Raw genomic sequence first — 12,634 nt, 5'->3', positions numbered from 1 at the left:
GCACAACTGTGGTGTAAACAGATAACACTGAAATTAAAGAAATTAAAAAGTAGTTGTAAGCGAATATTGATCAAAACAAAACTTCAAACCAAGTCCAACATTTATTCCAATATTCATCAAAATAGGCCCAAAGTGTTAAATTGTCTGAGTATTATTCAAAAATGTATAAGAACATTTATTAAGAAAATCAGGAAAGAATGGCTTAAGCCCATTATTATTTTTCATCATATATAATTTGGGCGTAACTCACTAAGATTGTGTTTACATACGTTGTTTTACATCTTTCAATATCATTGACAGTTTTAAATGGTTTTTTTTTAAGTTCCAAAAGAGAAGTAGTTCATGTTAAATCCTCTGTGCAGCTGTCACACGTGACCACACCCTTAACTGATACCAACGCTTAATTTCCGCTGAGTTCATAACGACTCTTTCTGGTCGTGAACACGTTCTACATTCTCTCTTTGGCAGAAGAGTTCTATTTATTATTCATTTAAACATCAATTTCAAAGTGCACATTTCCACTAAGTCATAAAAGAGTGTCTGTAAGTAGAAGTAGAATATGTGATCATTCTTGCAGCCCCTTTTATTGCAAAAATCAAAACAGTTTTTTGTGTTAGTTGTATAGATGTTACCCCAAAAACCTCACTATAATAGGTGATATAAGGCATTAAGATAAGATAAGATATAGATATGGACACAATAAATGTGCATTTCCACATAATGTGAAAGTACAATATAGAAAGATATGAACAATATGACTATAAAAAGTTTGAATAGAATGTACATTATAGACATTAAGTCACCAGAAAATATGCAGTATGGTATTTAAAGTACATTTAGATTTATGTAATATGCAATTACTTAAGATATTTTTGTTTTAATAGTATTTTTATTTATTATCCATGAAAAAAATCTCATAGTTGTGTGTTTTTTTACGAGTAAAACTGATGTGTTTAAAAGGGCCAAAAACATGTGTTTTTTATTTATTTTGGGTGCAGAAAAGTAAACACTTTGTAAATATCTTTGAGGAATACGTGGCGACACCAACTGTGACGCAAGAATAAATACATTTAATCCTCGTGTGTGTGCCAAACAAAGACTGAGGTGAGCACAGTTACATCATAGAAACTTTCTTCTTTTTCTTTTTTTTTCTTCTTGTGGTGAGGAGTTATCCACAGAGAGAGAGAGAGAGGGGAGGCGTCATAGGTGAGCCGGGCCAATCAGAGCGCAGGATTAAAATAGAGCCGTATATATCCGAGGTTAGACCTACTTCTCAGAGCACAACTAAAGAGTGATGTGACACAAGAACATGACACTTTTCTTTGTTCCCGTCTGAGTTTGTCTTTGTCGCCTTTGTCACAGTCGCCTCCGTAACTGCTGTAGTTTCTGTATAAACAAACAAAAACAAAAGTAATGATTAAATAAAGTACACAAACACTCGGCATATTGATGAGGAAGAGGGAGTTAGTTTGAACAATGCAAAGCATTGTTGAATTTGCCTGAATGAACAGTTTGTTGAGCCACGCCAGATGCAAATACAGATAAAGACAGAGCAGGAGTTTGTTGTTTGTTGACTGGGCCTTTAAATAAGTCGAGTTCCACTCACCTGCTGCACTGTGACTGACATAAAACTTGTTTTGGTGGAAAAAAAGTCCGTAAGATAAGACAATAACAAGACAAACACGTCTGAATGTTTTGACTCACCGGTTATCACGAGAGTGACGTGATAAAAGAAACGAAAAGTGACAAAGGTTCAGGGTGTTGTGGTTTAGAAAACAATGTGCGACAGGACACTTGAGACAAAAATGTGCGATAAAGCGTCTGCTTTTGTTGAGCAGCTGTTAAGTTTCTGAAAATAAAACTAGTTCATTTTGACACAACTCGGTGTTTGCGTCATCCTTTTGGGTGGTCAGGTTATTTCCTTTTTTTAAGGGATGTACAGTAACACCCGCCCATGAACTATCCTGAGTTCACCACACAGAAACTGAAATCATTTGACTTCTCTGACTGCCCGTCACACAAACCCCACAGCAGAACATGTCCGGATAACCGACGTCATGTCGTTCCTCAAACTGGGAAAATGTCAAATCTAAGCTTTTTTGCTTTAGTACTTTTAATTATTAATTATGAGAGTGAACAGGGTTGTTGGGCTTTCTCTTTCTTCTTTCTTTTTTCTTTTCTAGCGTTAGTCTTTGTTTGTTTGCAAAACTGCAAAGGTGGACATGTTTATACGTGCACTGAGAGGACATGTATAGCGAAACTATGTCCTAATAAAACAAATTATATAAAATGATAAAGGGCCCAGGGGTCAGAGGTCAGGGTCAGTCATTAAATACATATTTAATACATATAATATTAAAATGATCCGCACCAACAACAAAACATCACATACATTTAAAATCTTGCATGAACTGCATTTTACTCGATTTCTAATAAAGACAATATTATGGATTATATTGTGTGACCCGTCAGGTTTTTAAAACTCCCATTTTTCCTTTCAAATTAAAACCGAACACGTTACATAATCACAAGAATAATCATATTAGTTATCCGACGTGAAATGACGTTGAATAATCCTCACAACACTTACACTGATGTCATTTATAGAAGGAAAAGAACAAATCATGAGAGATTTTGATTTCTAGTACACTGATGCCTCTGACTCCTCTCTGACGATAATAACAATAATAATAGTACATTTTATTTATAAGGCACTTTACATCGTGAAACTGATCTCAAAGTGCACACAGTAACAATAAAAACAAGTGAGATCATAAACAGAAACAGTTATTCGTCACATTTCTCTGGTTGTGTTTCCAGCTCGTCGAAGCGCTCCACTCTCATCTGAGCCACATCGTGGATTATACCTGAAACACACACACAGACGGGATGAAAATCTGACCTGAGAATAATCCTCTCATGGTGATGTGTCAAACTCAAGGCCCGTGGGCCACATCCGACCCGAGATACAATTACATCCGGCCCCGAAAAATCATTTTATTTGTCTATAATTCATGGCCAAGTGGTAAATATCGCACCAATCATACTACAAATCCCATAATGCAGTGCAGTAGTTGCGAGCACAGGGAGTTCATATTTGAAATATTCTAATTTCTCATGTTAATGGAAGTATTTTACCCTATTTTAAATGTTGGCCCCTGCTCTAAGGTCTGATCATGGTGTAATGTCTACAGAGAGCCACTGGATGGCGTCCTAACAATGTCTATGATCTGATGACCCCTGGAGGAGGAGTTGTGGGGAAGTTTCATCACAGTATCTTTATTTTGAGTTTGTTTATATGTGTGCGCTTTTCCACTTTTTTCTTCTTTTTTTACATATTTTTTGATTTGGTTTATTGAAAATAAAACGTTTCTTTTGGTCCTATCAAGTTTCTCTTTTCAAACTGATCGACCAGTCAATGAGTTTATAGACCGATGAGACATCACAGGAGTGTTCACTTACTGTCCAGCAGGTGTCTCGCTGTGTGCCTCCTCTCCAGACGACTGTTCACCTCTGTCATCAGCCACGGGAAGAGATTTGTCTCAATATCTGCAAACCAGAAACACAAATATGATACATTTTAAACCAAATTCAAAATGTTTTCAACAAGGCAGAATGAGACAAAAACAAAGACCCAAGTAAAGTTAAAGTTACAGACACAAACTGAAAATGTTGTGGGTTCAATTCCCCGCTCAGTGTGTGAAAGACATGTGATCAGTGTTGCAACTTTCACTTTTCCTCCACTACATGTCCTCTAACTATCTTTGTTACTTGTTACTACCAAATAAAATCAGAAGAAGAGTTGGTATTATGGTCTGTATTTATATAGGACTTTTCTACTCTTGATGAGCTGCTTTACACCACAGTTTTCACCCATTCACACGCTGCAACATGGGGTTAAGTGTCCTGCTCAAGGACACACATATAGACTAGCAGAGCCAGGAATTGAACACACAACCTTCCAGGTGAAAGGCAACTCACCGTACCACTGAACTACCATGGCTCAATCCTAATTGTTCACTTTTTTTTTAATACTTTTACTTCTTAAACGTAAGTACATTTTATATCAGAATATTACTTTTGATACTTAAGTTCAGTAAATGTCATGGACTTTAAGACTTTTACTTAAAATGACTTCAAATTCATTTTCTGGTAAGATACTTTTATACATTTTTAGGTACTTTATACTAATTTTGGCGTCTAGTAATCCAGAATGGATGGACTTTAAGGGAAGAGCAGGCTTTCACTTTTGTTATTGTCCCTTTCCTGGTGAAAAAAAAAAAAACACTCTTAATTACATAAAAGGATTATTTCCAGTGGATTGACACTTAGTACAATAGTGACCAAGAGTGGGGACGACCAAACTCAGAATGGAAACAGTCCACTGACGCCCCCAAGTAGCAGGAAACACCACCTGAGTGTGTGCAGTGTCTCAGAGGGAGGCTCACCTTTCTCCACAGAGTCATAAAAGAAGCCGTGGTTTGTGAGCGAGCTGAAGACAGCAGGTAGGAGATCGGTTAAGTACTGCTGCGTGTAGGCGCGGGCAGCAATTTTCTCCGCAGTCTCCTTCTCTTTCTGCAGCGCCTCCCTCTGCTGTGCCACTCTGCGCTTCTGAGGTCAGAGGAAACAAGTCAAGCGTGTGTTTATTATATGTTTAAAAATGATTTCCCATGAGAGTGAGAAACGCCTCGAAAGAGATTCTCCAGGACACAGAACACACACAGCCTTTGTGGTGTGCGCAGCATTTAAAAACCTCCTGCAAAAATGGGCATTTAAGTGAATGAATTTAAGTGAACCACAAAGTAACCAGCACTTTGATCGATGGCTCTAATGTGTGTCCTTGCTGAGATACATGAATGGGTGAATGGAAGAACTGCAGAGTGCTTTTCAGCAGGTGTCGAGGGATGTGAAAGCATAGACGCTTCCCTTCTGCAAAGGGAACTCCTGCTGAGAAGTCTCGGGATTGGAGTTTTTGACCAGTATATGACACTTTCAGCAAACACAAGTTCACTGCAACTTGGCACCTACTAGAGCCTGTGGTTCCCAAACTGTGGTACGTGTACTACCAGTGGTACTCAAGCTTCCTCTGGTGGTGAGGAAAATCAGAAATACTGTTCTACTGCATATACCACGGCATGTGTAGAAAATTCCATTCAAACTCAAAGGCGACATAGAATGCTTGTATCACACATATATGTTAGTTATGGAGGTCTACTTACATATATTAACTTGTTTTCATGGTTAAAAACCTCCTAATCGCTGCAAACGAGCCGATCAAAATATCTCCTCACTGACGCTCTCGTCAGCCACGCTGTTTCAGACCAAAACCACACCCCCAGAACGTGGACTGTGTTGTGATTGGCCAGCCAACAAGAGCTTTCCCACTGTCCTGTGATTGGCCAGGTACCTGGAAGTGACGTAATAGATAGGCCAGCTCTCAGATACACAGCTCCCCCTCTGGCACGGTGGATGCTCTGCATCTCAGCAGCTACAACGAGACTAGTTCTTCTTCTTCTGCGGTTGAATGTACGCAACCGGATGTGCCCGGACTAGTGCCCGCACCGGGAGGCGCTACAGTGGTGAGAGGAGTGGTGAGGATTTCTGATGACGGCATCAAACTACGGAAGTGCCGATCCGCTTCGCAGAGCCCAGGAAAACAATACAACACTATTTTCTCAGCAGTGGCTGAACTGTTTGTTCTGAAACGTTAGGGTTTCATGAACGAGGTAATGACGCAGATACACACACACAAATGCAGCGTTAATTGGAGCTTCCGGTCTATGTGGCCTTTAATTGTTTTGCAGCCAGTGGAGTCGCCCCCTGGTGGCTAACTGATACTTAAGTCCTACTTTCTGGGTTTTCAAATGAGAAGAGCACAAAGTTCTCTTTCTTTAATGGTGTTTTACAGCAGTTGTAATGATGCATTATTTCTGATCTACCTCAATCTCATTTCTGCCCCTTAGGTAAATATGTTTATCTTATACTTCTCACAATAAGCCATCTTCCTTTTAGTCTCTTGTGTCTTATGTGTACAACTGCTCTACGTGCCTTAAATTGCCCCTCAACCAAGAAAGTTCTTTGCATTTCAGATGACTGCCTCCTTCTTCTCTTCTCCCTCAGACAACTGAGCGTTTGTGCACAAATCAAACAACAGACCACATCAGGATTTTTTCTTTCTCTAACTGGCCGTACTTTCTCCTCGCTGCGCCGTCTCTCCTGCTCCTGTAGCCGCTGCACCTCTGCCAGCTCGTTATTCCGCAGCTCTTGGAAGGCCCTCTGCTGCGCCCTCAGACAGGCCAGCTCCTCCTCCTCCATCACCTCCAGCAAAGACTGCTCCATCGTCTTCCCCACCAGCACCTCCAACACCGGCTGCACCTCCCTGTCAAAGTCAAACAGCTGCACCAGACATATATACATATATATAAATTTATATTCAAACATGAGATTTAATGGTGCACAAACATGCAAATAATTGGCAATTTACAAACTGTGACATGTCTCTGCAGACTTGCATGGTGCCTGTATTCCCTGGTGAAACTGACCCTTGCTCCGTTCTGGCAAACAGATTAATTTGCAAAAACCCCTTCGTATGTACAGTCACGACTCAATATTCATAACACTAGTCACACAGTTCAGGTTCTAGCAACATCATTAATTCATCTCCCAATGCAAAAAAGCCCTGTACCTTTCTGCTCTTTAAATAAATGTCTCTGAGTTCATGTACTGGAGTGTGAATGTAGATTATAAAAACGAGATACTATAGAAAGGACGTCGTTCTTCTTTGTTTTGCGTTGTAAACCTAAAATGCGAAATGCAGGCTCTGCAAAACAGGCACAAAACGGCCTCCTCTGTAATTAGGGCCCAAGTTTAAAGTACATGCAAAAGTCTCATTCCAAGGCAACGAAAACCAAATCTTTTTCTTAATTATACAAATCTACTTGTGTGCAGCATGTATAATTTATGCATAAACAACTTAAGTGTTTTTCACACCTTGCTGTTGACGTCATGTGGGTAAGACGTTAAAGTTAAGTTTAATCTCTTTAATCGTGGCCATGTCTTCCGTCTGGATTACCCACCTCTCCGTCCTCTATCTGCGTTGCGACGTCTTTGCCGGTTTTGGCGGGGATGAAGAGAGGCGTCGCTGGTTTGTCCAGGAAAGCATCGGTCTGACACTCGTTGTCTGTGGCCACGATCGCGTCACTCAGTTCTTCAAGATAAAGATCTAAAAAAAAAAAAAAAAAAAAATGTTAGAGTATGAAAAAAAATGTATGAATGAATAAAGCAGAATACTTTTACCTGTTTGTACGTGGATGTGCGTCCTGCCCTGCAGGGCGTCAGGAGTCTGGAGTCTGCTTGTGTCACGTTTTCGAGCAACGTTTCTCCTCCTGAGCTCCTGCTGCCTCTGGGATTCAGCGGCGTTCGCCTGAGCTGTCTGTCAGAGGAGCAGCAGACCAGACACATTTTCCAGGATTAAATGGCGAAAATGGGCGAGAAAAAAAAAAGGTGCTACTTACAGTGGGTAAGATGTGCTGCGTGTAAGTGTTTCCTCTGACGACACGACGGTCATACATGATGTTTCCATAATTTCTGAGTGCCCTGCGTTGTCATACAAGGAAAAAGGAAAAGACATTTTAAAGACAAAAAGATTGCTGCTATATGACTGGAGTATAAAGTCTCTCTTAGTGTCACATCATTCCACAATATATCATTAAATTATGCTAAATATGAAATTATTAGTACTTTAAACACATGAAACAGTCAAAATTCGAGATACAGTAATTAGTTACACTGACATTAGAATTTAGAATATAATAGAAACAAAAAAGGTGTAAAAGTGTGATTTAAAAACAATAAAACAGTGGATTAAATATTTAATTGGATTAATAATTTAAATATGTGATATGATTGAAGCACTTTTATCATTTTTCAGTTCAGGTGAAGTTGAGCGTCCAGTAGCATAGATATTGTCAGAGACATAAGCCAGCTAAGCGGCTCCTTCGGGTCCCTTCACCAGGGGGCCCCCCAATAGTGTGTGGAGGATAAAAACACTTTACCATATTAAAGATTTTTAGATTTAGATTTCTAAACAGTGTTGAGCTTAAGTTATTTGGTTTTATTTTGGAGTTGAAGATTTGCTTATTTGCTACATTAGTTTAGTAAGTATAATTAATGCAATTTAACATGTTATATTTGTATCAATAATAGTCAAGCACCAGTTACTCTGAGGTGGTGGGAGGGGACCCCAAATCTAATTCAGTTTAGGGCCCCTTAAAGGTTTGTGCCGGCCCTGGAGTATCGTCAGCGCTAACGCCAAAACAAACAAACAAAGGTTTTTTTAAAGAGGAAATAAAAGCTCACTCTGGTTGCGGAGCTTTGGAGCGGTTCTCCACGGCTCTCGGGCGACTGGAGAAGGTGTAAGTTCCGCCCGGATCTCTGAGGCGATACGAAGCAAAAGACATGATCTGTTAAAAGAAATATATCAACAAAGCAGAAGACACGCAAAACTAAAGTGGAAGAAGAAGAAGAAAAAACCGAGGCGACGACATGTTGTAGCAACCGTAACCAGGAAGTGTAACATGATGAAGATTGAATCACTTCCGTCCAAAATAAGACACTGAAAATCATTGTTTTATAGATTTTTTATCGCGTTTTTGAGCGCAAAGTTGGGTAACACTTTATTTTGTTGACTCTCTGTTAGTAATGTACAGGTATTCAGGTTTATTTATTAATGCAGGTCCTCAAGACTGGAGCAGGGAATCCAATCCAACTTTATTTATAAAACACTTAAAAAACAACAACAGCTGCACAAAGTGCTGTACAGAATGTAATTCAGAGCTTTTTTTCTGAAAAAATATGAACTGATTCAAATGAGATTATGTTGCTAGAATTGACAGTTAACCTAAACTAAATGTTTGAAAAATAAAAATAAAAATAAAAACCCTGCTGGTGATTAAAGACAACATTAGTCCACATTATTGTTAGTCTAAGGCAGCAACCGTGGTTTTTTGTTTCTGACTGAAGACGTTTTAAGGCACTTTGACTGATGGAAGATACGATGTTTGGCCCAAATATTCAATTGCTTACAAAAAAGATTGGCCCTCGACCACATTTACTTGCTGATCCCTGCACTAAGACAACAAGGGAAGCTCAACTTCCTCTAAAAACAGGGGTGTCAAACTCAAATGACCGGTCAAGTGAAAGGAAAAGACATTGAAACAATAACATTTATGTTGATATTTCACATAATTTCAAAAACAAAAGTGTTTCTTTTAATATGGAATGATAAATAGTTCACACTGCAAAATGAATCTATTCATGAAAAAAAACATACAGACATTTTAAAGCGTGTGTAAAAACACGTGTATTTTCAAGTGAGTTGTTTTATCATGTGTGTTTTAACTTATTCTCTTCTTCTTTTATGTGTGTCTTTTAGCCCTCATTAGCCCTCTTATTGACGTACTGCACTTTGGTCAACCCTGTGGTTTAAAAATGTGCTTTATAGATAAAATTGGATTGGTTTGGATTCAAGGCAGAAACCTCACGATATCATAGAGAGAAGAGAAACCCAGCAGTTCTCTGTCTCTGTCACAACGCAAGTTCCTGATTTGTGTCAGTTTGTCAGTGTCTCTCTTTTATGATTTCACGAGGCTCAAACCTCAAGTTCCTCACCTGCTTCACGAAGGTAACTTTTTTTAATCAGGTGACTGACAGTCATGTTCCTCACAGGTTTCAGACACAGCAACACAACATTTCCTTTTACCTCGTGAGCTGGTGAAGCTCAAACATCAAAAACTCACAACTTCCCTGAGAACAGAGAAGTCAAAGTCAAACCAACTGTGTCAAATCGAAGTCGACTTTATTTGTTTTATAATGGAAATCCCAATGTGCCGCTGTGGCTTTCACACTGAAGTGATCGGACAGCGTGCATGATTTGTTTTTGAGCAGAGGCAGAGAGGAGTGAAATGTGGGTGGCATGAGGCATTAAGCAAAGAGTGCAGGTGAAACTGACTCTAACCACAGAGAACATGTTCAGCGAGACGAAAACTCTGAAAGTGTCAGAGAAAACGCAGGGCGTCGGAATCTGCGCTGAGCTGCGTCTGTGAGGACAAAGGTGAGGACTCTGCGGTCAGAGCGATGGCACCTTCACTTGTGTCTGTATCACAGATTTAATTGGCAGTCGTTGTGTCACAGCCAACTATACCACTACATGTGTTTTTATGTCCACTACTGATGAAAGTACTTTTACTTTGATGATATTTTACTTATAACTAACTTCTATATATATATACAAATTAGTTCACACGACTCTCTTCCTCTGTGTTTCTCAGTAAAAACGGTGTCTAGATCTCAGTGGCATTCCAGCACTGCACACAGGAAGTGATTTATACGGTGGCCCTGAGGTGCAAATCAATCAATACTGACTTAAAACTCAAGATCAAAAGGTAGAAAATGCAACATTGACTTAAAACACAACAGAAAACGCAACATTAACTTAAAACACAACAGAAAATGCAACATTAACTGAAAACACAACAACAAAGGTAGAAAATGCAACAGCATTAATTGAAGACGCAACCACATTGACTTAAAACACAACAGAAAGCACAACATTAACTGAAAACACAACAGAAAACGCAACATTAACTGAAAACACAAAGGTAGAAAATGCAACCACATTAACTGAAAACGCAACCACATTAACTTAAACCCAACAGAAATCACATTAACTGAAAACACAACAGAAAGCGCAACATTAACTGAAAACACAACAGAAAGCGCAACATTAACTGAAAACACAACAGAAAACGCAACATTAACTGAAAACACAAAGGTAGAAAATGCAACCACATTAACTGAAAACACAACAGAAAGCGCAACATTAACTGAAAACACAACAGAAAACGCAACATTAACTGAAAACACAAAGGTAGAAAATGCAACCACATTAACTGAAAACTCAACCACATTAACTTAAAACACAACAGAAAGCGCAACATTAACTGAAAACACAACAGAAAACACAAAATTAACTGAAAACACAAAGGTCAACTGAACAAGGCAACCACATTAACTTAAAACACAACAGAAAATGCAACATTAACTCTATTTCACTTAATGCCGTTGTGTTTGCTTGTGTGTAGTGGTGATTTGCACTTCAGTGAAAAGTTTAAAAAGTGAATTGTGCTGCTCAAAAAACATCATGGTTCAGCGGTTAAAGTGTAAATCTCAAATAAATCGTTTGTTTTGTTAATTATTAACCCTTCAAATCACAATCCCACAAATCAAAGTGCTATCACAGAAAACGTGGCGGGTTGGGGAGTCATCTATTATGTGCTGTGTGAGTGCAGTCCATTACAGGAAACGTTTGTAAACAGAACAACCACTGACAGTCATACTGCAAATCTATAAATCAAAACCCAGCACGGTCACAAGTGTTGCCGTTCACTAAATGACTCAAAGACGACCAAAATTGTCATCCAAACAATCAAACTTAAAGCGGTTCTCTGGATAAGATACACAACTAGAGTTTAAAATGGGTACTGAAATCCAAATTAAACCCCCACAGAGACTTGAATATACGCTACACTTGCATGCCTTTCCCCCCCCCCAACATAAACACAATCTGCAGGCTGTAAATCTAAATTTTAATACGTTGTTAATGGTTTTTCATAGCCAAACAAAACAAAGGATGATCGTACAACGTTTCCATGAAAACGGCTCTATCTGACGACCAAATATAGCACAAGCTGTGCTGGGGGGGGGGGGGTTACGTCATGATTTTTTTGATCCTTTAAGTAAATAAATAAATATGTAGATAATGAACATGCAGTCAGATGAGAGAGGGGTCTCTGTGTCCCCTCTTGTGTGTTCTATTGTCTCGCCTCCTCTCATTAGCGACTGCCAGCTGTAGGATTATGCAATAAAAACAGAGGTCACAACTTTCATCTCTCCACTGTGCTCAACACATTACATCATCCTTTTATCTTTGGCGAATTAAGTCGTGATATTACTCATCCATCATCTACCGGGTGCTGTGCCAATCTCAGCTGACACAGGGCGACAAGCGGGGCACACCTCGGACCTCGCCAGTCCATCACAGGGCCAAACACACACACACAGAGACAAACAACCATTCACTCAAACCCACACACGGGGAGAACATGCAAACTCCATGCAGAAAGGCCCTTGTTCCAACCAGGACTTGAACCCAGGTCTTCTTACTGCAAAGGCAAGAGTGCTAACTACTACACCATTTTGTGAAGTTATATTCTAGTTTGGGCTTCACACAGAAGGAAGTACTAATCTTTGAAAAGATTGTGCAAGAAACCGTGTCTTTGGACACACGCAGACACAGACTTGGAGGAAACTGTCTCTTTTGTGGTGTAGGAAATGGCTGGTAGTGGTCGACTGCAAGGCTGCCCGTGGTTACATGTGTGTTCTGTTGCTATTTAATAATATTTCTACTACATTTGATCAAATAAGGATTATGCTCTTCAGTCTGGCCCTAACGCTCCGTCCTACTGTGCTAACTTTAAGGCACTTTTAGACAAATATTATGTAATATTCCAGACTTTTCTGAAACTCTCTGTAAAGTGAGATTAGAGGAGAACGAATCGCACCCGTCCTTCTGCAC

At 39.4% G+C, this 12,634-nt stretch overlaps 1 protein-coding gene across 2 annotated transcripts; it reads right to left on the bottom strand.

Moving 5' to 3' along the window:
• Window positions 1-952: 952 nt before the first annotated feature.
• rsph3 (radial spoke head 3) lies at window positions 953-8,552 on the bottom strand. 2 transcript variants are annotated; one of them, XM_058613756.1, is made up of 9 exons: window positions 8,359-8,552; window positions 7,515-7,596; window positions 7,297-7,432; window positions 7,077-7,222; window positions 6,193-6,396; window positions 4,449-4,611; window positions 3,463-3,549; window positions 2,799-2,867; window positions 953-1,386 (listed from the first exon to the last, which is right to left on the bottom strand). In XM_058613756.1, coding segments are annotated over exons 1-9 (990 nt in total). In that variant the 5' UTR covers window positions 8,460-8,552; the 3' UTR covers window positions 953-1,384. The 2 variants fall into 2 exon arrangements, with proteins under 2 accessions (XP_058469739.1, XP_058469738.1); XM_058613755.1 differs by lacking the exon at window positions 953-1,386 and having other exon boundaries at window positions 2,316-2,867.
• Between the last annotated feature and the right edge of the window lie 4,082 nt (window positions 8,553-12,634).

This window comes from Solea solea, chromosome 17 (assembly GCF_958295425.1).
Source record: "Solea solea chromosome 17, fSolSol10.1, whole genome shotgun sequence".
Lineage (NCBI taxonomy): Eukaryota > Metazoa > Chordata > Actinopteri > Pleuronectiformes > Soleidae > Solea > Solea solea.
The sequence above is the reverse complement of the archived record's forward strand: the minus strand, read 5'-3'. Positions and strand labels throughout refer to the sequence as shown.